Here is a 22,570-nt window from a genome sequence, read left to right as displayed (position 1 = left end):
GTTGTGGGCATGCTATGTGGTGCCAGAAGCATGGCGACACTTGCGGGCTGCCCCCCAGAACACTACGCGAAAGATGCATTTCACTGGGTGTTTTGATGTACATGTGACGAATAAAGAGATCTTGTATCTTATTTGAATAATATCTCATAACGTAAATGACCACAAGCTAGTTTAATGATAATAAATGAGAATCATTAGCCAAACTCTCCTGCTCTTGAAACTGGCGTGGGATTTTTGATTGCCCCCTGTAGAGATAGTTTAATGTATCACCCGAAAAGTTGAACCTCCATCAATGCATCCGTCCCAAATAGGTACACGAATGCCAGAGAGTGGCTTGTTTGGGTTGAAAAGCCTGCCAAGTGACCACTAGTTTCTGACCTGGGAGTATAACCACTGAAGAGACATCCATGTTAAAAGTTTGAAGAACACTTGAGTTGTATAAAAGGATTTTTATAATAGTAGAACAGTTTTCAGAAAACAAATGAATAGTATGTAAACACAAAAGCAAAACTATTGGAACAAATGGTTAGCTTATTCAGAAACCAGTGCAATGACTTGATGGGAGAAATGAAGCAGACTGAAAACCAAACTTGAATGGCTGGGCCATCATCTACAACACTGTCAGAGTGGAGCAGAAACAGGGAAATATCTAGGGCATGTTTGAACTGCAATTGTCACGGGAGATTTTAATCCACTTATTGGTTGGACGAACCAACTAGCAAGGGCATTGTAGAAGAATAATTTGTGGAGTGAATCAGGGATTGCTGCTTAGAGCAGCGGGTTACGAAACTATATGGGAATATGCTATTTTAGATTTGGTCATGAGAAATGAAAGATTAATAAGAGATCTTGTGATGAAAGATCCCCAAGCAAGTAATGATCAGTGTGTTAGAATTCTGGATGAAATTTGAGGGTGAACACCACAGGACCAAAACCACAGTCTTCAATAGGGGCAGTCATAATGGTATGAGGGAGGAGTTGTCTAAGGTGGACCGGAAAAAATAAGCTAAGAGCTAGCTCAGTAGGTGAACAGCAGCAGATTTGGACCAGCTGTCTGAGTAATGCTCAGCAGGAATTTATCCCAATTAGAAAGAGGGATTCTATAAGAAAGAGGCACAGTGTGTGGTTAACAAAGGAGGTCAAGGATATTGCTAAATTTGAAAGTAGGGCAAACCATATGCAAGGACTGGTGGTAGGGCAGAGGAATAGAAAGTTTTTAGTGCACTTAGATTTCCAAAAGGCATTTAACAAGGTATTGGAAGAGGCTGGTGCATAAATTGAGCCTAAGGTATTCAGGGAAGTCTGTTAGAATGATTTGAAACTGGCTGTATCATTGAAAACAGAGTTGGAATTAATGTCCTTTTCAGGCTGAAGGGATGTAACCCCAGGGATCAGTTTTTGGCTTTCAGTTGCTCACTGTTTACATGAATGATCTGGAGGGTTGACCAAAATGTAAGATTTAGAAGTTTGCTGCTGATACAAAAATGGGTGGCAGGGCACATTGTGGTGAGGACGTTGTGGTTTTACAATGGACTGTAGATAGATTGAGTGATTTGGGCATAAACCTGGCAAATGGAACTTAATGTGGGGAAATGTGAGGTTGTGCACTTTGGTAAAGAGGAATCAAAAGGCAGATTATTCTCTGAATGGAGAGAGACTGCAAGTGAGTGAAATTCAGAGGGATCCAGCTGTTCCAGTGCATGAATCGCAAAGAAGTTATCAGGCAGGTCACCATGTCATTAAGAAGGCAAATGGCATGTTGGCCTTTATTGTGAAGGGGCTGGTGTTTAAGAACAGGGAGGTTTTATTCCAGTTGTACAGGGTGTTGGTGAGGCCTCACCTCGAATACTGTGCACAGTTTTCATGCCCTTGCCCAAAAAGGATGTAGTAGCATTGGAGGCAGTCCAGAGGAGGTTCACCAAGCTAATTCCTGGGATGAGATGGTTGTCCTGTCGAGAGAGGCTAGGCAGTTTGGGTCTGTGTTCCTTGGAGTTTAGAAGAATGAGAGGTGACCTTATTCAAATGTATAAGATCCTAAGGGGGCTTAGCAGGGTAGATAGATGTTTTCAGTAACGGGGGAGTCACAAACAAGGGGACATGGTTTTAAATGACCAGCTGTCTATTTTGCAGCTGAGGTGCAGAGAAATGTCTCCTCTCAGAGGGCGGTGAATCTCTGGAATTCTCTGCCCCTCCTCCCACCCTGTCCCCAAGGGTGGTGGAGACTGGATCATTAGGTAGATACGGAGATGGATGATAAATATTTGGAAAAAATTTGACTAATCACGGTTACGGGGAACTGCACAGAAGAGTTGAAACCAGCATAGATCAGCCATGATCAGACTGAATGATGGGTCCGGCTTGAGGGACCTGCTGGCCTACTCCTCTATTTTCCTGTGAAAGCTGATCGTGTTGTTTCAGATGGCACTGACTGAAGGTTTAGCTTGTTCTGCTGGAGTGGTCATTGGACAAATAATTATGGAAACAGTCCAAATTAGCTTTAGAAAAGCCTTTACAAGTTGACACACAGCAAAGTTATTGAGAAATCTCTGATATGAGGGGTTTCAAACCCCCTACTGCATCAGCAAACTGCAGATTGAAATCTGATTTTTTTGGTTGGGAGGGAGGATGGGAGGTTGAGGGGAAGCAGTTGCAGTAACGTTCTGGTCAGACACATTACTTCAGGTTATCCTTAGTCTGAGCTACAGGGAATTTTGCTTTAGTGAGATATTGTGGTAGTAAACTGAGACTGTGTTCTACAGGCCGAGGCTCGTGTTTCAGAAAATGTGTTCGAATGCCACTTAAGTGTGGAATCATTTGAAGTTGAGTTAGCCCATCTCATTCCCTCTAATATTTTTTAAGCCAAGCTGCTGCCAGCTTTTTTTTTTGGAAGTGTTTACTACTGTTCTGGTGCAGGTGGGGTCAGCCCACACTGGGGTGTATATGCCAAAAGTATACCAACTCGTGTCTGAGAGCATTACTTCACACAGATGTATTCCAGAGTGGTGTTGCAGACATAAGCATTCCAGTAAGGTGCTGCAAACTGAATACCGCTGAATTCAAATGTGGAAGGAGAATGTGGCTTTGATGATTGCACTCAGAAGGATTCTACACCCCCCCCCCCCCCCCCCCCCCCCTCCGGTTGAGATCTGATTTTGTTATTATGTGCAACTATGCAGAGATATTGAAATGTGTAAACTGTTTAAACCATGAGGATTTTCTACTTTAAAGTAAGTTCTTATGATTATTATCTTGCAGCCAGAACATGGACTAGGCTATACGCCAGTGGGAACAGCAATTCAAGATGAAGCTGAATGCATCTTACAGTTCTTCTAACTCTGCCAAGATCTTTCCTTGCATTCAAAGAACAGTCTTAGACAACTGCAGAATAAACCCAGACAAATAAAATTCTCGGTGTTTAAATGCATATTAGAGACTATTTGTCATGTTCAGATTCACATTATAGCATGAGCAGAGTCTATACCACTTTGCTTTTTCTATTGCTCCCCAGTTAATTTGAAAGCAGTGGTGCACCTCGACAACAATTTTCTTTCTTAGCACTGTGAATGAAATTAGGCTTAGTTAGCTGCTTTATTGTAAGTTTTTATTTTTGTGATGCTGAAAGCATTTTTGAAAGCAGCTAACTTGTACACAGTAGATCATGCCCTTTGCCAAGACTATAACTTTTTTTTTAGGTGCAGTAGATTAAGCATCGTAGCTGATTTAGTTCATCCAGTCAGTAAAGAGAAAGAAAAATGCATCATTATTGTGACACGTAGATCCTGAAAAGGCTTGTGACTTTGTATAGCTTGTCTGGGTAGGGAATGGGGAAGGGAGGTGGGTGGTGTGGGTTTGGGAGGGGGATAAAAAAGATTTCTGTAAAACTTTGTTTTAGTAAACTTTTTTTTTGTTCCATTCGGCTGTTGTACTGTGTTAATCTTTCTGCTGAGAACAATACAATTTAAAAAAGCAAATCAAGATTTTAGCAGTTTGTTTCCTCTTCGTTAATGGAAGTATCTTCCTTGAAAGATAGATGTGTTTTCATTTCAAAGCCCAGAGTATCATGTTCACATCTTGCATGCAAACACAGTGAATAGACTACTTATGAAGTGCTCCAAGACAGCTATTTCATAATGTTGCAACTGTGCCAGTAACCTGCTTTAGAGCTGATTGGCCTTTATTAATGGGAGATCCATTGATTTCTTCCAGTGAATTTGACCATTTGTTTATTTGGACCTGTGATCTGTCAGAGCATGTAAATATGTTGTCTATTTTGACTCTTGCATATTAAAAAGGAAATTCACAATGTAAGAAATAAAAATTGGGTTTTAGAAAGTTTGCAGTGGTACATTGTTATTTGAAAACAGCAGTGTATAATGCTTCTACATGAACGGTCAGAGACAGTCCTCTGATTACATCTACATGCATAAATTGGACAACAGTAATTCAGAAGTTCAGGGGAATGGTCTGTGGTCATGAAAGGCGCTCAATGCAATACATATCTTGATCAACAATGGATTTACTTCAACTATTTTTGTTTAATGTGTTGTTGCCTCTGGTCAGTGACTTTCATTCAGGTTACAGCTGAGATGGGTCAAGTGAAAAGGATGTGAGCTGAGAATGTCCAAGTCTGCTGTTAATATGGTGTCTCAATTGGAAAGAACAGTCTTAAACTTGCAATTGTTTGTTTCAAATATTAAAATTTCTATCCATGTCAGTAATTACAATCCAATAGTAATCAGGATCTGCGCCTCTGTTGCTTTGAAAGAAATGAGTATGTGATCCTCAGACACCACGTGGGACTTAGTGATAGCAGTTTTGGGTTGTCAAGCCATTGCAGGCTTGACCCCTTTTTTAAAAAAAAATAAATTTCTACATTACTGGAGATCATTTGGAGGATGCCTAGATATGGTCAACAAATCCACCTGCCCCTTTCCTACACTACCTACTGTACCTCCTGAGGATGGGGTTACTAATTGTGCCCACCTGTAGATTTAGCAGAGCAACTATCGACGCTCTTCTCTACAAATGTGAGGTTCAGTTAATTGTGAATAAGGCATTACTTTCCGTGGACTTGGATGGTTATATTAATAATATGAACTTAACAGAAACTTGGTTACTTTTGGGATGGAGTTTGGGGCTGGCTTTACCTTCCAACCCTTGCCTTGCAGATTACCAGTGTGGCTTTTATTATAAATCGTCATCTTGGTTGGCCCTCTGCGTATCATGTTCCAACCTCCCATCTCCCCTTGCTATTTCCGAAGGAAATAATATTAAATAGGGTGATGAAGGCAGCTACTCTCACACATTTAAATATCTAGACAAGCCCTTGAATCGCCAAGACAGAAGGCTCTGGACCAAGTGCTGGTAAATGATGGTTGGCATGGACTTAGTGCACTTCATGACACAAACACTTGCGGATCTCAAACCATCTTGCCTTGTGTCTATTCACCATATTCTATAGCTATTCTGCTTGATAACATTTTCCCCTCCATCATTGCTAATCATCCTCCTCAAATGATCATTCCTTCACCTTTGGTTAGTTTCCTTGGTTCTGCCATTCTCTGGGTTTGCTTCATCCTAAAGAGAGTAGAATTGAACATTTTTTGGAAGATGGTTGGTTGAGCCATTTGTCACTAGGCTGTCCTTGCCACAAAAGAAGTCCCTAATTATTGCAGGATCATCTATAATACACGGTAGCGTAGCAGTTAGCGCGACGCTATTACAGCGCCAGCGATCGGGGTTGGATTCCGGTCGCTGTCTGTAAGGAGACTATACGTTCTCCCTTGTCTGCGTGGGTTTCCTCCCACATTGCAAAGACGTACGGGTGGGTTAATTTGGGTCAAATGGGCGGCGTGGACTTGTTGGGCTGGAAGGGCCTGTTACCACGCTGTAAATAAAATTTTAAAACATTTAAGAAACTCCCTCCCTTTCTCTCTACACCATCATCCCACCCTCCCCAACCACGCCTCCAATTCTTTTGGCACTATCTGAAACCTCTCCCTTCTCCATCCTTGCCACAAGAACACTTCGGGAAGTGCGTCAGGAGCTTCCATTTGCCCGATAATGCCAGGAATGATGGAGCTTGGTTGTTGTGCAGAGGTTGGCTGGTTCTCTGGAGCAGAGAAAGTCCCAACTGTGAGAGGTTTTGATAGGACAAGCAAGGGAGAACTATTTCCTGTGGTGAGTTAGTCAGTAACCAGACAACTGGGCTTAATATTGACCGAAGAGCTGGTGAGGATGTGAAAATTTTCTCGGTGGAGTTGACTGATTTGGTACTCGCTATCTGAAAGTGTTGGAAATGTCCCATTGCTGGTGTGGCCCAGTGCTGGATAGCATTCCCATGAAGTGTGTTTTTGTTTATTAAGAGAGCTATGGTAATCTAAATGCTTGATAATGACAGCATTCCGCTGCAATTGATAGCCCATCTTTTTAAAAAATAAGATGTTGCTTTTATTTATATTTTTTTTTAAAAATAGAAGCTCTTGGAGCATACTGTCCTATTTAATTCCCTGTGTTTTTGTAAATATCCTCAAATATTTACATTAAAATTTACCATATGGATGAGACCAAGTAAATACATTACTGGGGAGACTAAATTTACCATATTAGAAATGATGGTGCTGGAGAAATGTTATGACATGATGGCAAAATCACAGGCAAAATGACAGGGAAAATGGCTGTGGATAAGAGATAGTTGCTTTTCTAAACCAAAGAGAAATAAATGTAAGGTGGTACTCTCCAGGTTTACACAAAGTGCTGGAGGAACTCAGCAGGTCAGGCAGCATCTATTGGAGGGACAGTCAACATCAACTGTCCATTTCTCTTTTTGACCCTTGCCGTTTTTGATATAAATACCCGCCCTTGGGGATGATGTACAACTTGGAAAGGCTTGATTTTGTAACTTTTTCTTGGGGAATCAGATGTGAGGGAGGGAAGAGTGGCTCCCATTCTGAACCTGCCAGTCTGGTGAAAAACCTGCTGCTCATTTACAGCGATGGAATGCAGGATGCCCCGGGAAAATTATCCTTCTGATTCCCCCCCCCCCCTTCAAAATAAACCCAACGAAATAATGTTGGTGCAGGAAACGTGGTCAATGGAAGTTGACACAGTACCATTGGAGAACTTATCACCAAAATAGAAGGCTTTGTGATGAAAGGTGATGCTGGCAGAGGATCGAAAACGCAACAGAGCCGTGCGGAGAAGTTCTTTAACTTGGCGGGAAGGATTTACGTGATCGCCCCTTTATTTTAAATGCAGGGCATACGTTCTGAAAGATGACAAACTCAAATGCAACACACAGAGGCATTTCAGGTAATATTGAACATAGGACTGCAAGGTGATATATTTTGGTTGGAAGAATGTGATATGCACAAGAATAGAATATTGGTTTTGCTTTCCTAAAGGATGTTCTCTAATCCACTGTGAATGTCTCGCATCTGTTTTTATCTACGATTACCTGTTATTTTAGTTCACAATGCACACAAAGTTCACAAAGCCAGTGTTGAGATGCTCCCACAGACTTACTGCCCCCCTTTACTTATCAAAGCCCAGACTCTAAAGACCACTGTGTACAAACCACGTGGCGGTTTCTGAACCTTGTTTAAACTTCCAGGCAGCACTAGGTGTGTCGGCTGAAGGAAACTATAACCCCTTCAAATGACCTTCGCAGTCTCAAAGTTAACGCATTTAGAGCTCATTCCAGGAGTCTCTTGACAGTAGGGGTAACTCCGGAGTAGATCCCAAGGCTGCCTCTATGGTAATCAGAAGGTCACAGATAAAGCATGTAATACCAATGTATTGGGAGGCAATATGACCTGTTGGCTCAAATAAATGACAGAGCACAAGAATAAAGCTATGGAAAGCTTCTGTAGGCATGTGGTACTTTAGTTCCCTCGTTATTTTAGTTCCCTTCAGCAAGCTGAAATAATTAGCTCCATTTGCTGATACCTCCAGCTGTCTTTCTCTGCTGGCTTTCATCAATGGGACAGAGATCCAGAATCCCAATCTGAGGTTTGCTCCTCACTAACTTGGAGCAGGACCCAAAATCTAATCGGGCTCCTGGTGACAGGGCTAACAATTGATTTGTGGCTAGTTTCAGCTGCCATGAATCCACAGGCTAGATAGCCCTGCACCTAGCAGCCTATAACCCTGGGCAGTCTTTTCCTCCTCTTGCAGTTTCTGGATGTGGAGGGGTGGATGAGCTGAACCCCTGCACCTGAAGGCAGCATACCTCCAGGGCTCCTTCCAGGAGCGCTCTGGCCAACTGTCAAAGGGATTTGTAACTGTAAATATCTCAGATAATTATTTAAATCTGTTGGAATACTTTTTTTTATTTATTTTAAAATATTAAACTCAAACACATAATTAAAAACATCAAGCACTTACTGCACACAGCTTATCCCACATTCAGATGAATGGGCTTGCCATTCTAATGGCTGGTAAGAAGTATCTCAAGGTAGAAAAGGGGGAGCAAGTAAATGTGATGTATTTGGAATTTCTGAAGGCTTTCGATAGGGTGCTACACCAAAGGTTATAAAACAAAATTTAAATAACATTAGATTAGGGATGATACACTAAGAAACAGAAACGACTGGAAATACTCGGAAGGTCAGGCTGCATCTGCGGGAAGAGAAACAGTTAACATTTCACGATGGGTAATACACTGGTGTGCATTGAGGATCGGTTAATGGTCAGATAACAGTAAGAATGAATGGGCTTTTTTATGGTAGGGAGGCTGTGACACAGAGATCAGTGTCAGCACTCAGCTGTTCACAATCTATTTCAATGATGTGGATGAGGGGGCCATTGATGGTACAAACGTTGACTAGTGTGGGTTCTGAGGAAGATGCAGAGAGGTTTTTGGGGTTTGTAGTGGTGCAGAGCAAGAGAATCACACCGTGTGTTCTCAGATAGAAATGTCTTTATTCAATTGATCTTCCACCTGGGGGAGGGAGGGAGAGAGTCCCTCGCTTTACTGGTGCAGCCCACATGCCCTCTCTACTGTACAAACCATGGCATCTTTACACACTTTTGGAGATAAGGCACATCATCTTCACCAATGTACAGACATTCAGTTATCACTTCTTGACCAACCCAAGTTGAGAAAGCATCTGATCTGTTGCTTCTGACATCACCCTCCCTGCATGATCATCATGTGCCTTACAGATCCCCTGCCTTTCATAGGGAGAGCTGATTGCTCTGGGCCTGTACTTGATGGAGTTCAGAAGGATGAAGGGGAATCTCATTGAAACCAACTGAATACCGAAAAGCCTGGATAGAGTGGATGCGGAGAGGATGCTTCCAGTAGTAGAAGAGTCTAGGCTCTGAGGGCCACAGCCTCAGAATAAAAGGACCTCCTTTTAGAACAGATGAGGAGGAATTTCTTCAGCCAGAGGGTGGTGAGTTGGCAGAATTTGTTGCCACACAGGGCTGTGGAGGGCACGTCACTGGGTGTGTTTAAGGCAGAGATGGATGGGTTCTCGATTGGTGAAGGCTCATGGGCAGAAGGTGCGAGAATGGAGTTGAAAAATCAGCCCATTGAAAGGTGTCAGATTTGATGAGACGAATGGCCTAATTCTGCTCCTATATCTTATGGTTTTGTGGTCTATAACTAAAGCAGCCCTTTGTTAAGGCCTTGGTTACCATGGTGATAGTACCAGGAGCAGGCCTGTTATCTCAAGTACCACATGCCTACAGAAGCTCTCCATAGCTTCATTCTTGTGCTCTGTCATTTATTTGAGCCAACAGGTCATATTGCCTCCCAATACATTGGTATTACATGCTTTACCTGTGACCTTCTGATTACCGTAGAGGCAGCCTTGGGATCTACTCCGGAGTTACCCCTACTGTCAAGAGACTCCTGGAATTAGCTCTAAATGCGTTAACTTTGAGACTGCGAAGGTCATTTGAAGGGGTTATAGTTTCCTCCAGCCGACACACCTAGTGCTGCCTGGAAGTTTAAACAAGGTTCAGAAACCGCCACGTGGTTTGTACACAGTGGTCTTTAGAGTCTGGGCTTTGATAAGTAAAGGGAGGAGTAATACAGTAGGTCTGTGGGAGCATCTCAACACTGGCTTCTGGTGCACTAGTGTGTACATCACATGGATGGTGAATCCTTTCTTACACTTATTATTCATAGCTTATTATTGAGGGTAAAGTACATGGGGGCAGTGTTAAAGTACATGTGTCTTCACAAGAAAGAGGGAACTTCTAAAGTAACAGTGAGAGAAGTGGTAGTTGAGGCAATAGTTGGACTTAAAGTTGGTAAATCACCGTGATTGGATGGATACACCCTAGGATTTTTAGGAAAGTACAGGAGGAAATCACCAGAATCGTCCAATGCTCTTTGGATACAGGGGGTGGTGCCAGAGGACTGGAGAGCAGCAAAAGTTACTCCCCTGTTCATAAAAGTTAGGATAAGCCCAACTACAGACCAGCTCAATTCAACCTGGGTGGTGGAAAAGCTTTTAGAAACAGTGATCTGGCATAGGATTAATAGTCAGTGGAGGAAAATGGATTAATTACAGCAAACCAGCGTGGATTTGTAAAAGGCAAACTGCATTTATCCAATTTGATAGAAATTTTTCATAAGGTAATGGATAGAGTTGATGAGGGTAATGCAGTTGACAAACTTCCTGCAAACTTTTGATAAGGTGCCACATAACAGGTTTGTTAGCAGTGTTGACACACACGTCATAGAAGGGATATCGAGAGCATGGACACAAAGTAACAGGTAACAGAGACTCGTGGTGAATGGTTGTTTTTTTCGGATCAGGAGATGAATCGTGGTGTTCCCCAGAGAATGTTCCCCTGTAACTTACACAGTACAAAGAGATAGGGTGATGGTAAAGGGTTGTTTTAGTGACTGTTACAAGTGATGTTACTCAGGAAGCAGTGCTGGGACACTTGCTGTTTGCAATACACGTTAATGGTTTGGATGTGGATGTAGGCGATGTGATCAGTAAGTTCACAGATGACAAATATTGGCAGAGTTATGGACGATGCGGAGGGTAGTCCTTGGCTACAGACGGATATTGATGGGTTGGTGAAGTGGGCTGATAAATGGCAGATGGAGTTCAATCCAGATAAATGAGAGTTGACGCACTGTGGGAGTACTGATGATGCTAGGATACATACCATAAATGGTGGAGTCTTAGGTAGTGTTGATGTGCAGGGTGACCTCGTTCAGGAATCCTTGCAGGTGGCAGTGTAGGTAGAGAATGTGGTTAAGGAAGGTACATGGGAACTGGCCATATTGATTCATCAGGATGTCGAGTGTTTCAATAGTGAGAAGGGACTGGACAGGCAAGGACTTTTTTCCTCTGGAGTGAAGAGGGGATAATGATTGAGGTACATCAAATTATGAGTACAGATCGGGTACTTTTCTCCAGTAGACTAAACCAGAGGGGGCAGGGTGGTTAGTGTGACAGTGTCACAGAACATGGAAACAGGCCCTTCCGCCCATGAAGTTTGCCCCAACCATCGAGAACCCACTTGTACTAATTCCATTCTCCCCACATTCCCATCAACTCCCCCCAGATTCTACACTCACCCGCACACCAGGGGTAATTTACAGCAGCCGATTAACCTACCAACCTGCACATCCTTGGGATGTGAGAGGAAACAGGAGCACCCGGGGGTGGGGGGGGGGGGGAAGAATGTCCAAACTCCACGCAGACAGCACTAGGGGTCAAGATGGAAGCTGGACTGCTGGAGCCAAGGCGGTGGCTCTGCTGGCTGTGCCTCTGTACTACCCCAAAGGTTAGTCCATTTTTACCGCTTTGGATGGGTGGTGGGGGTCTCAGTGTGGGGACAGGGGTGCTGTGTGGTGGAAATAAACCGGACAATTCAACCAGAAACAACTCAATTTCTTTTATCATATGGAAGATGAAACAAAATGAATACATTTACATTGCCTTTTATCAGAAAGGTAATCACAAGGAAAATGCATCATATTGCAGTTCCACCCTTGCGTCTGTGGTGGCACCATTGCAGCTCCACTGGGGTGAACCAATCTCAGGCCAACTTAAAGTAGCTGCCTGCTATAAACGCCATCCAAAGCTACCGCAGCTGGTTCATTTCCCTTTGAATGATTTGTTCAGTCAAACATTGTCGACGTCACTGGCAACATCCATCCCCGAATGCCTCCTCCGTTCAGGGGCAGTTAAAAGAGTAACCACATTGGTGGGGTCTGGGAGTCGCAACAGCAGATTTAATTCCCTGAAGGATGCTTGTGAACACTTCCCCCAGACTCGTTCCATCACCGTCATTTAATCTCTCCCACCTTCCACACTACACAGTTCTTCCATTCCCTCTACTTTCTCTACACAACTTCTACCACTATTCCCAGTTCTCACAAGAGGGCTTAAATGTTAACACTTCCCTCCCCTGAAGCTCTGCAATCTGCCAAGAATTGCCATAATTTTCTCATTAAAAGATCAATTTTGTTTTGCTTTAATTGCCACAGCCCAGCTGCTGTTGGCAGCAGCCGCTTACTACCCTCAATACGTGTCTGCTGATTCGTTTTGAAAAGACTGAAGTTGGAACCCAAGTGGATCCTGTGCCAATTGAACCTAATAGCAACAATTTCCATTTAAAAGCTGATCAAAGGTCTCTAATGATTATTGCCGCTCAGCATGAAGTCACTCAAGTTTTCACCGAGTTAATCTGTTGCAGGTGCATTTCTCCAGCAAGTGTTAGTGAGAGTGCTAACCACAAGTCCTCAAAGTTTGATCTACACAGTGAGGACACCCGTTATACTGTGCAGCACGTCCATCTTGCTGAATAGGAAAGATTCAGAACAGATTTGGCAGTTGAAAATTGGACATCTGCAAGATGTTGTGCATCACAAGCAGAATCGTACTCCACCACCATCTGTAGCTCCTTGGCCCGATATAATCCTCCTTCTACCTTTGCCATGGTTCCAGGGGACCAACCTTAACTGGGTGGGTGTAGATGCACTAATCAGCAGCACAAAGCACATTGGAAATGTGATGCCAGTTTGGTAAAGCTGCACACAATTGAGAGGCTCAGGACATGTTGCGACATTAGTACACTACAGGGGTGAGAGTGGAGGTTGTTTACAGGGTCAGAAATGGGATCCATCCACAAGCAGCAACTCAGTCCTATTTACAACTTTGAACCAAGATGCTCGGCAGACACGTGGCCACCTTGGACAGTTTATAAAAAGGGTTGGTGCTGTAGTAAAAGTAAAGAGAGCAATATCAGTGATGGAAACATTTAACTGTACATTCAAGCAATTCTGTCCAAATGCTCCCCCTCTTATCTTCAGCTATTCAAACTCTTCATACTTGTACATCTAGATTTCATTTTCAGGAAATGAAACTATGAACAGAAACAAGTGACAGAATGTGCATTGTTCAAAATTCAGTTTTATTCAAGACTATTAGTCTCATTAAGAAAATGATTTTTTTAAAATCAAATACAGTAGACTCTCTCAAATGGTGTCTTTGGGACCGTACAGAAAGATTGTAAGGTGATGGGTTTCTATAACAGAGGTAGAAATCAACCAATAGCGAGGCACTGCAATGAAATGAAGCAATATTGAAAACTGAAAAACTGCAGGCTGAGGGTGGATAAGGCAGATTCATTCCCAGAAGTGTTTTGGCTACTGCTTTCAGTCACAATATCATAATTAAAATGCTTGTTAACCACAGTGGGGATAGAAGTGGAAAGAGAATGGAACATTTCCATTCATACAAATCACTGCAGGACACTGCTACAAATTATAAATCTCTAAATCAACATTCAAATACAGAATGGCAGGTTGAGTCAGGCTGTACACTGGCCGTAGGACAATTCTGTACTATGGCCCTGTACTTCATTGGAAGCTGCCTGCATCCATTTCATATGGGACTCCTGTAACCAGAACAACAGGTTAGTTGGGTCCAGATTATGATAATCCATAAAAGACAATTGCAAATCTACAGCATCTTGCTCCTCCACACGAAAAAAAAGTCTTCCTAGCAACTGCTGGAGAAGGAAATCAACTATTTGCAAATCCTGCCAAGCCACCCTAGCCAATCTTAGTCCAATTGGCAAATCTAGAGTCTCCTGGAGTGCTACTTCATATAAAACAGACCACCACCCTTTTTCAATCAGCAAGGTACAAACACATCAAATAAAAACTTGCAAGCATATAAAATTAAATGGACACATGAAAGGGAATTGAAGTGTTCAGAATAGCAATATTTTGGAAGAACTTCAAAATTTTGCACAGGCAATAATTAGATTTCATTCATCTTTTGAAGCATCCACTACATAATAGATCAACAGTTCTTTCACTCAAGGAGCTGAGTACATTTATAAAGACAAACTGCACTTCAAGAGTAAGCAGAAACTCTGGCCAAGCATGGTGATTTTGGTAAAGGGACAACTGGTTTGAGAAGAATGCAAAAAGAAAACAAAAACCAGAAGAATAAGCAGGAGGAAAAATCAAGAAAATCTACACATTGCAAGAGAGAACATGGTGTATGAAGTGGAAAAGTTACAAATTTGATACAAAAGCCAATCTAGCTGCTTTAAAATTAGTAATAGATTTGAGATTTACATAGCAAACAATTGCTGGGGACATTCATATTTTCAACTGCAGTTCAGTGAGGCCTGGAAATGAAAGTCTATAGCTGCATCAGATCAAGTTGAATTCAAGCATCACTTAATGATTTGGGCACTTCCAAATCAGTTATCCAAATAGTTCAAAATGGGCAATTCATTTCTCAAGGCATTAATTTCGCAATTGAGTGTTGAGCAATCACTTAGTGGCTATTTCAGTGTTTCTTCTGAGCATTTTTCAGAACTTAATGGAAAACATTCATCAGCTACCACATTACCATTGTAAAGCACCAATGGAGAAAGTAATTTTCACATCTGTGGCATATTAAAATTGAAACAGGATTAAAGACACTCTCCTGTGCAATGCAATCTTAAAACACTTAGTAGCCTGAAAGGCACGTCTAACAAAATGATGCTAACATAAATCAATGTATGGCTTTGGTTTTCAACACTATTTTACATATAAAAAGTATATCAACACTGCAAGTATTCATGCAAAAGTATTTATACATATACAATCTAAACTAGAGCACTCCGCTTTCAAAAGCAGAATGCATTTTGTTAGCTGACTGCACGAGCAGCAAGGCCACATCAATGTCCATTTCATCGGAGGTCAGCTGGCATCCCTGAAGGTTGGGAAGAGGTCACATACAAAGTCGCCGTGTCACCTGAGAGTGTGGAGACGACAGAGTTTCCATTCGTGCTTGAGCAAGCCAGTTTCAGCTTTTCCAAGTACTCTGCATGCACTGGTTTGTGACACTGCAAAACCTTAATGGCATCTTCAACCTTAAACCATTCTCTTTTCCTTCCTGTAGAGATGGAAGAGATAAGCAGCATCAATGTAATTGTTAGTAATGTTACCGGTGAGAACACAAGGATGTACAAAATATTTAACAAGGCACCACACAATCACTTCACAAAATTAAAGATGGTACACAACTTCGAAAAGATTTAGAGGGATATGGGCCAAACATGGGAATCAGAGTCAGTAGCACCAACTTCGATGTGAAATTTGTCGTCTTGTGGCAGCAGTACAATGCAAAGACAAATTATAAATTACAAAAATAAAAAAGTGCAAAAGAAAAAAGGAACAAGGTAGTGTTCATGGACTGTTCAGAAATCTGATGGCAGAGGGGAAGCTGTTTCTGAATCGTTGAGTGTGGGGCTCCTGTGCCTCCTGGATGGTAGTAATGAGAAGAGGGCATGTCCTGGATGGTGAGGGTCTTTAGTGATGGAGGCACCACCTTCTTGAGGATGTCCTCAACGGTAGGGGGGTTGTGCCCATGATGGCTGAGTCTACAACCTTCTTGTGATCCTGTGCATTGGAGCCTCCATACCAGGCTGTGATGCAACCAGTCAGAATGCTCTCCACTGTACATTTATAGAAATTTGCAAGAGTCTTTAGTAACACACTGAATCCCCTCAAACTCCTAATGAAGTAGAGCCACTGGTGTGCCTTCTTCGTGATTGCATCAATGTGTTGGGCCCGGGATAGATCCTCCGAGATGCTAACACCCAGGAACTTGAAGCCACTCACCCTTTCCACCGCTGACCCCTCAATGAGACAATGAAAATGGGACTAGCTTAAATAGGCATCTTGATTGGCAAGACCCAGTTGGGCTGAAGGGCCTGTTCCTCTGCTGTATGTCTAACTGTGGAGGCACACAGTTACAGAAGTGGGCAAGGACAAATAGATTTCTACATTAGGAGGGAGGGATTAGTCTTTGTACCACTGTTTTAATTATACAATAATACCCCATTTTTAGCTGCAAGGGCATTTATTCCAATGTTTGCAGATTAAAAACTTGAAAACAAACAATAAGACTTCAGGAGAAAATAAACTGGTGAAATGGTCGGACCCACCACAGATGAAATTTAATTCAGGGAAGTGTAAAGTCACACATTCAGTAAGAAAATACCTTTGAAATGATGGAACATACAGGGTCTCAAACATTTCCTCCATTCAAGAACAGAAGGCCCTTCATCCATATTTGCTACATTTTATTTCACAGATCAACACACTGGGTCGGAGTCTCAGCATTCAGGTATTACAGCGGGCTTCCAGAATCCACAGAACCAGGATCTCAGGCTGACCATAACCAAGTTAAATTCTGTTGCCTGGGTCTGGGTGAGTATTAACTGCACAGAGATTACATTTCATTGCTCTATTCCCCCACTGCAAAACTGCATACTGTTGATCTGATCAAATGCAACAGCCAACTAAATGACCGTTTTGACTTTCTCTGCAGATTCACATGCCACGCAAGGAACCCAAAAGGTCAAGAGGAGGGTTGCAGTGCAGTTTATCTTGGAGCATAATCCTCTTCCTACACCCTGTATCTGCTTAACCAGTGCAGACTATGAACTCTGTTGGAGGTGCTCAGAGTAATGATATTGACAGCAATGACAGGGGCTTCTGATAAAATTATAGAAAAACAAAATAGAAGCTTGCTATTAATGCATCAATAAACCCATACAAGAGAACAATGGATTGACATCCACAAAACCTGTGTGGGTTGAACTTGAAGTATTTACTTAGATGACTTCAGTTCTTGTACAAGACCTTGCACTCTTCTTTCAGGATCACCCAGGGCTGAGTGCTGCAAGTGTTGAGGACTCAGTGGCCAATTTTGCTCTCAGTCAGTTGTGACTGAGATGATTTTTATGATGGGGCTTGAAGGCCCAATACAACAGTGCCAGGGTAGACTCATCTCTGCTCCAAATAATGCCTTGGAATCCCTCATGTCCATTTGCAAAAGTCAGTTTAATCTCTCTCACCTGCAAGGCATCACCTCAGACATTACAGAATCATCCCAGTGCAATGGAGTGACAGTTTGGACATTACCCTCAAATTCCCAGAGCAGGACCGAACACAATCTCCAATTCAGGAGGGAAGAGTGTCAGCAACTGGACCATGGATCTCTCAAACCCACACTGAGGAACAGTACTGAAAGGCCCAGCTGTCTTGCAGCCACTACAGGTGGGAATACCACATTGCCTGTGATACAGTACTTCTCATCCACCTGTCTAAGCAGCCTAGACCACGCCCTCACTCTCTCCCCATCAGATCCAACAGCTCCTCTCTACCTACCCCAGTAAACACTTAAACATTGAGCACCTTGGCCAGACCTTCTCAATTCTCAGCTAAAGAGGAGCCAAGAATGCTATCATAAGTAATGATGCCAGGGCCCAGCCTGGAGTGCCAGAAAGGCTAAAGAACTCACAACCATGTTCAGCCAGAAATGCAGAGATGATCTACCACAGCCACTTCAAGATTTCCAACATCACAGAAACCAAGCTCCAGCCAATTCAATGTGATATGAAAAATTGGCTCAGAGCACTGGTTACAAAGGCTCTGGGACCAGACAACATCCAAGCTGTAGTACTGAAGACGTGCACCCCCAGCCAAGCTGCAGTTATGGCACTGGCATATACCCAGTGTGGAAGATTGCCCAGGTATGTCCTGTTCACAGAAAGCAGGACAAGTCTAATCTGGCTAATTACTACCCAATCAATCAGTCTGTACTCAGAGAGAGGTGCTGTCATTGATAGCACTATCAAATGTTTCTAAGTTTGACCTCTAGTAACTGTCAGTGAATCTGCACTGCACTCAGCAAGGGCAATCTCTCCTTCCAGAGAACCAGTGCTCAAAACAGAATGCAGATGTGGTCTGACGTAGGATCGGAAGAGTTGATGGGAAATGGGGAGAAAGTGGGGGAGATAGGATTCCTCTGTGGGCTGGCATTGACTCAGTGGACTGAAGTGGCCTCCTTTTAGGTTAAGGAAGTATGAAAAAAAAACCTACAAAATTAAACCACATACAAAACTTACGGCTTCTTGCAGAGCTGAAGAACGAAGCCATTACCAGGACTTATTTGCTCAGTCATGCGAGGGGCAGTCAGTGAACACAGCCCTTAATTCAAATTCAGGGTCTTATGCCGACCACTTAAGAGATGTAACCATTTTGAGTTTGAGATATTGGTTACTGCAAGAAAGTCAATGTAGATAAAATTGGCACACAGAAGGGAGATCCCCACGAGTCTGATTTGTCTCCATTCTTGAAGGCTGTCCCAGTAACTACAAGGCTAAGGTCCCCTGGCCTACCCTATCATCAGATGTGGGAGAGGAGGCTATGGAAGTGTCTGAAATTCCTCTCAAGTTTTTGAACTTCACCAGGGATATTGGATGCTCTATAGGATGTCTTGTTTTCTAACAGGGGGCTTTGTCTAGAGTGACAGCAAGGCCTGACCTGCACAGTAGTATGGGTTGGACTCAAGGAGAGAAACCTGGTTAAGGAGTTCATCAATATGCTCTTCCAGTGGGCATTGATTGGCTCTCTACTCTTGATAAACTGTGCTATTCTTGGCTTCCAGTGGGAATGGGCACTTAAGACTTTTGATGGCATTGACAGTGCTGAAGGATCCATGCACACCATGGTCATCAGCAAGTCTGCACTCTTTCTACCCACCATTGGTTTGTTAGGTCACAGGCTTTGTTGGATCTCAGCCTTCAAAAGGCCTGTAGAGCTGTCTCCCTGCCCCCACCAGTCCAAGGTGGATTGGCGGTTCCAATTCAACACATCTGTTTATTTAGCAACAACCACTTTTGAAGTGTGGCTTCAGGGAGAGGCAGATCCAGATAAGGAGTGAAGGCAAGAGAAATTCATTCTGCAATGTTGTCTTGAGGCAGAAATGCTTCCCACAAAGAAACACCCTCCTTCCCTATCACAAGTAAACCTGTCAACTCAGCTCCCAATTGCCAGATCTTGAGAGGCCTTGGGTGCAGCCTCTTGCCATCCTCTGGGTCCCGACAGGACCTGGACCACATTAGTGTGAAAGCTCATGTCTGTTGCTTGCTCCTGCAGCCCTGTGCTGAGTTTTCATCCAGGGTTCAGAACAGGATCAGAAAGGTTCACCAGGTATATGAAAAAAAACCAAACCAACTGCAGATACTGGAATCTAAAAACCAGACAGCATTTGCGGAGATAGAATCAGTTAATGTTTCAGATCAAAGCTGTCAGAACAGAGAGAAAGCAAGTTAGTCTGAGTAGCAGTGAAGGTGGGGGGAGGGCAATGAGTGAAACAAATGGAAATGTCAGTAATAGGGCAAAATGATGGGCAGTCGTTGAGTGGACATTTGAGCCCTTTCACCTGTGTAATGTTCTGCTAATGTTGCAAAGTCTGGGTGATGTACAGTCTGGCCTACTGGGATGTGCTGAGCAGGTTGGGATGTACAAATGGAGAGAATGGGGGGGGGGGGGGGGGGGGGGAAGAGGAATGGTGTGTACAATTGGCCAGTCCTGGTACAAAAGAGCAAAGTATCTGAAGTTGGAGAACTTAATAGATTCCTACAGGCTGCAAAGTGCCCAGATGAAAAATCTGCTAAGCAATCACCCAATCTGCATTTGGTTTCTCCGACGTAAAGGAAGCCACGTTGTGAACACTGAGTGCAGCGAATTGGATTGGAAGAGCAAGTGAATCACTGCTTCACCTGGAATGATTGCTTGGATCCCTGAATGGTGGGAAGGGACGAGGTGGAAGGAGCAGCTGTTGCATCTTCTCCACTTGCATGGGAAAGCACTGTGGATCAGGAGTGGCGGATGGGGATTGAAGAGCGGACCAGAGAGTCATGAAGTGAGTGGTCCCTGCAAAGGGGAGGAGAGGGGAAGACGCGACTGATGTGGGATCACGTTGGAGCTGGTAAAAATTGTGAATAATACATTGAAAGTGAAGGCTGATGGAATAGGTGGTGAATACCAGGGGAACTTTATCCTTGTTCTGTCCCGGGAGAGATGGCAACACGCAGGAAGTAGAGGAAAGGTGGTTGAGAGCGCCATCTACCATGGCAGAGGGGAAGCATATTTCAGGAAGGGGGACATTGCAGATGTACCAGAGCAGAAGGCTTCATCACTGGAACAAATGCAATGGAAATGAAACTGGAAAAAAGGGAATGGCATCCTTACAAAAGGCAGGAGAGGATGTATAGTCAGAGCAATACTGCACGAATACAGGCCCTTCAGTCCAACAAATCCATGCACTGTGTCTACCCAGCTAGTCCCAATTTCCTGCATTTGGCTGATCCCTCCAGGCCCCTACCCTCCGCATACCCATCCAAGTGCTTCTTAAATAATATTGTACCTGCCTCAAACACCTCTGGTAGTTTATTCTATATATCCACCACCTCCAGCATGAAAACATTGCCTCAAGTCCCTTTTAAATCTTTCCCCTCTCACTCTAAACTTAGGACCCCTAGTTTTGGACTCCCCTACCCAGGGGAAAAGACTTACCATCCACCATATGCCTCTCAATTTTAAACACAGTCAAGGCAGTTGTGGGAGTCTGTGGGCTTGTAAAGGATGTTAGTAGCTTGTCTCCATCTCAGGAGATGGATGGAGAGATGCAGAAAAGGCAAAAGTCAGATGGACAAATAGGAGAACAGGGTGGAAACTGACAACAGAAGTGATGAAATTTGAGTTCCGTACAGGTGCAGGATGAGACGCCAATGCAGTTGTCAATGTATTGCAGGAGAAGTTGAGGGAGTGGTCCCAAATAGGCCAGGAGCAAGGAACGTTCTACGTACCTAACAAAATGACAGGTGTAGCTAGAGCTCATGGAAGTTCCCATAGCTACACCCTCAATTGTGAGAAAATGGAATCAAAAAGGAAAAGTTGTCGAGGACAAGTTCCGGCGATGTGGTTGGGCCTCCGTTAGAGGAAGAAACAGCTGATGTGGGATGGAGCTGGAAAGGGACCAAACATCACGATGAGACCAGGGAAATGGAAATTGTCAAACTGGCAGAGGGCATTAGAAGTGTCACAGATGCAACTGGGAAGGGACCGGAACATGGAAGATGGGATCCAGTCAAGGTAGGAAGTTTGTTAAGGGAAGAACAGGCTGAAACTGTCCTGTTTGTGGATCTAGGGTAGGAGGTAGAAGCAGTCAGTGCAGGGTTGGGGCACTACCAGGTTGAACTAGAAACTTTCTGCCTGATTGGGTTTAATCTGAAACATTGTGGTCTCTCCTTCTACAGATGCTGCTCGATTGACTGAGTTCTTTCAACATTTCTGTTCTCATTTCACTGGGTGTATGATCCAAGGATCAACTTCCAAGTATAGGAAAGTCACCAAAATGTAAAAGCTTGTACCTGGGACCAGCAAAGTCCAATTAATTTGACCATATTGACAGTTACTTCTCTGGTTACTGGCAGGGATTCAGCAATATTAATTGCCTTTAAAGAGAGTAGAAGTTACGCCCTCTCTCGACTTGGAAGGCACTTGCATGGCATAAGTGTAGCTTGGCACCTGAGAAGACACAGGCTGAATTCTGCTACATTGCCGCATGTGGGTACAACTACTATTACTCAAAGCATTCTGAAATGGAACTGTACAGTTACCAAGCAAGCCACCCCACTTCAGGCCTTACAATGGAGTCATTGATGATGCGGCTGGAGACTACTCCCCCAGTGCAGCTATCAAGATGCCATGTGCAGAAGGGGGAAAAAGAGAAAAAACAAGATGGAATAATTCATTTCAGGCTAAACCCATAAAATCAATAATCTCCCAATTAGTGTCTCCAGACCTTGTGAAATCATTGTTAAGTTCATATTATTGCCAAGTCCTGTTTTAATTACAGCCCTATAAGGGGAGTGATACTTGAACTTCCAAATACTTTTGAATTTCCTTAATGATTTCAAGGTCCACTTGGTATTGCAGAGTGTGCTTCAACTGCAGCCACATTGGGAGTTCACTTTACAAGCAAAGACAATTTCACCCTGACTGCATTTTTCCTAAAAGTAAATATATTATTTCAACTTTCCCCCTGCACGAGCTTCCAATTACTTAAGCCCAGGATGGGTTGGAAACATATCAATGAGGTAGTCACCAGCAGTGGCTTCACAAGCAGGAAACCAGATGTTTCTGCAACACACGGGTAGAAAAATATACACCAGCCCAAAATGGCAATTCCTTTCAATGTTAGGAGGGAGATGGTAGGAAAGGGAA

The 22,570-nt window shown here is 43.3% G+C and overlaps 2 protein-coding genes across 2 annotated transcripts in view; one reads left to right on the top strand and one right to left on the bottom strand.

Annotated features, from left to right (window-relative positions):
- The window catches only part of ube2na (ubiquitin-conjugating enzyme E2Na), a 33,361-nt gene extending 28,645 nt beyond the window's left edge, over positions 1 to 4,716 (top strand). The window contains exon 4 of the mRNA XM_052034056.1: positions 3,256 to 4,716. Coding sequence (XP_051890016.1) covers positions 3,256 to 3,305 — 50 coding nt within the window. The 3' untranslated portion in view covers positions 3,306 to 4,716. The remainder of the gene's footprint in view (positions 1 to 3,255) is intronic.
- An 8,662-nt stretch (positions 4,717 to 13,378) lies between these two features.
- Positions 13,379 to 22,570, bottom strand: part of LOC127580533 (diphosphoinositol polyphosphate phosphohydrolase 2-like) — a 51,312-nt gene continuing 42,120 nt past the window's right edge. Inside the window, exon 5 of the mRNA XM_052034123.1 lies at positions 13,379 to 15,380. Coding sequence (XP_051890083.1) covers positions 15,175 to 15,380 — 206 coding nt within the window. The 3' untranslated portion in view covers positions 13,379 to 15,174. The remainder of the gene's footprint in view (positions 15,381 to 22,570) is intronic.

The sequence above is a fragment of the Pristis pectinata genome, chromosome 19, assembly GCF_009764475.1.
Source record: "Pristis pectinata isolate sPriPec2 chromosome 19, sPriPec2.1.pri, whole genome shotgun sequence".
Taxonomy (NCBI): Eukaryota; Metazoa; Chordata; class Chondrichthyes; order Rhinopristiformes; family Pristidae; genus Pristis; species Pristis pectinata.
The sequence above is the reverse complement of the archived record's forward strand: the minus strand, read 5'-3'. Positions and strand labels throughout refer to the sequence as shown.